Here is a 1,419-nt window from a genome sequence, read left to right on the forward strand (position 1 = left end):
CCAGAGCAAATAAAACATGAGCTCTGGTTCCCAGGCTGTAAGCCCTGTATATTGAGAGGAAATTTCTTTACATTTGTTGAAGTCATCTTTAATTCATCACGGCGATGCTAAAATGGTAAGATCCAAAATGTATTTTTCATGCGCAACCAGACCGAGAAAGAATTAGGATTCCCATGTGTTGCAATATTTTAACACTTAACACATAATAGACAGCGTAAATAAGCAGTGTAAGGAATTTAATATGTTTTGATAGATATTTTTTCTGCTGACTAATGCCAGAGCTGACCCTGTCTGATGTTTCAGTTAAATGGATTTGAGTTCATAGACAGCTTTCCCCCTGCGGTTAATTTACGTCTGCATTCCTGACATAAGCTTATTAGATAATGAGCGAGATAAGATACAGCAGATATGGAAACCATTTGCCTCGGAAGATTTATTTTCTTTTTTTTCTCCCGGCGCAGATGGACAGAAGAGGAAAAAGTCGCTGAGGAGGAAGTTGGACTCGCTTGCAAAAGAGAAGAGTAAAGACAAAGGTACGCCAAGTTCCTCTAACTCTCTCTCTCTCTCCCCCTTCTCTTTCAGCCTCTCTTTGTCACGACTATTAACATCTCAGCTCTTCTGCCAGAGGGCCAGTCTATGGTCTCCACCCCTCGGGCAGGTGAACAGTGAGGTTATGACAACACAGTTTCTGTTTACTGGGCTTTGACAGTTTATATTTAGCTTAAGTGAAGGGACTCCTTGTAAGGGGACTGGCTCTGAGAAGCAGCTACTCTGCTGCACTAAGCACAGCATATTTGGCAGAAAGAGAAAAGGATCTAAGTCAAAGGAGCCCAGTTGCAGAGAAGGAGTAGGAGATAAAACGAGTCAGGCTTTTCTTGTCAAATTTGTGAGTGTGGGGGCTGATCCCACATCTCGTTTACAATACACACACACATGCAAATGTCAAAAATACACACACCAGTGCTGATTTTTGCTTAGCCTGCACTGTTCTCAAGTAAGTGACTAATACAGACTAGATGAGTAAGTAATGGTAATTGGCATTAATGTGATAGTCTAGGTTTAGAGGGATTTAGCAACTGCATTCTTGTGACTTCATCATTCGAACTACCAGTGTTTTATGTGAATCATACCAATATACAGTATTTGTATTAAGATTTGTATGTCAGTTTCAGAATATCTCAAAAATGACATGATGCTTTGCAAGTGTTACAGTACTGTATGTAACACTGTTTTAAGATACATTTTTTGGGAGAAGCTACCCCATCCTGTAGACTTTAAAACATGACTAAGCAACATTTAAAAAAAATAAAAAGGACACTTTCTTTCTCTTACAAATAAAAAGTTTAATAACTGCTTAATTCAATGCGCTCTCAGGGGTTTTGTTGCTACAACCTTATTTGGTCTGGTCTGACCAGTAGC

At 39.5% G+C, this 1,419-nt stretch overlaps 1 protein-coding gene across 1 annotated transcript in view; it reads left to right on the top strand.

Moving 5' to 3' along the window:
* Positions 1–1,419, top strand: part of LOC118339939 (rho GTPase-activating protein 6-like) — an 80,007-nt gene that overhangs the window by 63,416 nt on the left and 15,172 nt on the right. Inside the window, 1 exon segment of the mRNA XM_035677764.1 lies at positions 462–533. Within this exon segment, the coding sequence (XP_035533657.1) occupies positions 462–533 (72 nt within the window).

The sequence above is a fragment of the Morone saxatilis genome, unplaced genomic scaffold (genome assembly GCF_004916995.1).
Source record: "Morone saxatilis isolate NCDOM2014 unplaced genomic scaffold, NCSU_SB_2.0 Contig6, whole genome shotgun sequence".
Taxonomy (NCBI): domain Eukaryota; kingdom Metazoa; phylum Chordata; class Actinopteri; family Moronidae; genus Morone; species Morone saxatilis.